This window comes from Mandrillus leucophaeus, unplaced genomic scaffold (assembly GCF_000951045.1).
Source record: "Mandrillus leucophaeus isolate KB7577 unplaced genomic scaffold, Mleu.le_1.0 Scaffold28, whole genome shotgun sequence".
Classification (NCBI taxonomy): Eukaryota; Metazoa; Chordata; class Mammalia; order Primates; family Cercopithecidae; genus Mandrillus; species Mandrillus leucophaeus.
In genome coordinates this window covers 168,615-170,939 of record NW_012102920.1, presented here as the reverse complement: position 1 = coordinate 170,939, position 2,325 = coordinate 168,615, and the positions used below count along the sequence as shown (strand labels likewise).

Below are 2,325 nucleotides of genomic sequence, written 5' to 3'. Positions count from 1 at the left end.
CCATCCATCCACCCACCCATCCATCCATCCACCCACCCATCCATCCATCCACCCACCCATTCATCCATCCACCTATTCATCCATCCATCCATCCATCCACCCACCCATCCACTCCCACCCATCCATCCATCCATCCACCCCTTCATTCATTCACAAATATTCTGAGTGGAGACAAGCCAGGAAAGAGCAGAAATGGGGCCTGCAAGCTAGCCAAGGCTTGGTGTTGGCGTGAGCACACAGGCATGTACCCACGCACACACACGCACACTCTGCACAGACTCACCTTCTCCAGTAGCTGCCTCAGCTGTTTTGTGCGGGCATCCCGTGAACACATGGTCTGCTGTGGGGCGACCACTGTGCAGATACACCTGCCCTCGCTGTCCTGGGCAGAGCTGTACACCTGCCAGCTCTCCTCAGGGTTGGTGGGCAGCACCTGGAGAGGGGCGGGGTGGGGAGGGAGAGGGAAGGAGAGAAAGGGAGACCATGAGGTTGTGTATCAGAGCCAACAACCAGGGGAAAGTGTCCACATCCACCCCCAGGAAAAGGCATAAGGAAATGGTCCCAAGACATGTTTGACCCAAAGGGAAGAAAGGGTCCCTGGGAACAAAGAAGCATAGGTCTCCCGTTAGGAGGCCCAGGGCTGGAAGGATGTCAAAGAGGCAAGAACCTTTACATTCTTAAAATTCAGGTTCAACTCAAGGGATGTCTGGAGTTTGTCATCTGGCCAAACTGATCTGCTGGGTGGATGTAAGGGGCAACTGGAAGTCACAGACTGGACAAGGGGCAAGACAGGAAAGCAAAGGTTGGGTGGCTCGAAATGGGCATGTATGTCAGAAACAGGATATCCTTCCCGTAATTCAAGCACGGGTGACTGGCACCACCAAGCCTCGCCCTGCCATTCCCTGACACTTGCGGAAGAAGCACCCACTGTAACAGCCCCAGATCCAGCAGCCTATTCGCCCAGAGCTGTGATGAACCCCGAGCCGCGGCAACCTCCCTGCCGGCAGCGTGGCAAAGGCTGACCCAAGAAAACACTAGGTTTCCAACTCCTCGTGGGCTCCACCCACGAGCCATTTGGTGAATGCCACCAAATTGCCGGTGACATGCTGTGCAGGGGTCACCCCCAACCTCAGTCCTGAGGTTTGCCCAAAGACCACCAAGAAACCGGAGCCGCCTATGTTTGGTCTAACCTCACAGCCCAGCCCAGCCCAGCCAGGTACCGGGGCAGGCACTCATGAGCCTCCACGCTCCACCCTGCTGCCGGCCCCACTGTCTCTAAGCACGCTCCCCTCCGGTGGCATCAGGTCATCTTTCCGCTATTTTTAGCATGAAGATGGGGAGGAGAAGTTGGGCGGGGAGAATCTATAGTAGTCATATCTTTAATCTCATTCATTCCTAACCCGAGAAGATCGGGACCAGCAGGCCGGAACAAAGTCATCATGGAGGAATCGCCCTCAGATTCCTGAAGGAGCTGCGGGGGTGGCCTCAAGAGGGGTCTTAGGAGGGAGCCACACCACGGAGCCCTCTTCGCACAGCACTGAACCTCTGGTAGCAAAAAGGGAGAGGGAGGGAGGCTCATGTCCTTCACCTCTCCTTTCAGCCTAGAGGGGCAGTGGTCTGGGGCGCGCCTTCCCAGCAGCATCCCCTTCCCCCGCGGCCCTCCGGGTGGCTGGTTTCAGCTCAGCCTTGCTCAGCCATCTAAGTCAGCTCTGCCCAGAAGCAGCCCTGGCCACGGTTCCCCTCCCGCTAGGCTGGAGAGGGAGACTCGATTTCAGTTTCAGAGGCCAGGAGGGAGGGGTGCGCGCAGAAGACGAAGGCAAAGGCGAGGCAGTGAGCACCCAAGGGCAGGCTCCCAGGGGCCCCACCCCAGCCCCTGGGCACCGTCCTCCCAGGGGAAGGAACAAACCCTCCTATGGACTGGGGAGGAAAGGGTGTCTTGGGACTTTGGGAACGAAGGCGCGGACAGGAGCTTCAGAGCCCACCGGCCGGGGCCCCACTCCCAGTCCGGTCGGGCCAGTCTGGTTTTTACAAACTAGGACGGGCTCAGAGTCCCCGCTGGACCGAGCCCAGACTAGGGTCTAGCGGTGGCTCCACCCCTCACTCGCTGAGTGTGACCTTGGACAAGTCCCCAAGTCCCCAGCCTTAGTTTTCTAACCTTTTCAATGAGGGGCTCATGATTAGTGACCCAGGACTCCAAGCCTCCGAACCCCCACCAAGCTTCCCGGGCCCCGCGGCTAAGCGCCCAGGTGAAGGAAACGCCGCTCCGGGGGTGCGCGGGGAAGATCGAGTGGCCCAGGCTGGGGGAGTGGGGAGCAGGGTCACCAC

The 2,325-nt window shown here is 58.9% G+C and overlaps 1 protein-coding gene across 1 annotated transcript in view; it reads right to left on the bottom strand.

Annotated features, from left to right (window-relative positions):
- The window catches only part of OLFM1 (olfactomedin 1), a 47,031-nt gene that overhangs the window by 42,976 nt on the left and 1,730 nt on the right, over positions 1-2,325 (bottom strand). Inside the window, exon 2 of the mRNA XM_011985044.1 lies at positions 284-433. Within this exon, the coding sequence (XP_011840434.1) occupies positions 284-433 (150 nt within the window). The remainder of the gene's footprint in view (positions 1-283; positions 434-2,325) is intronic.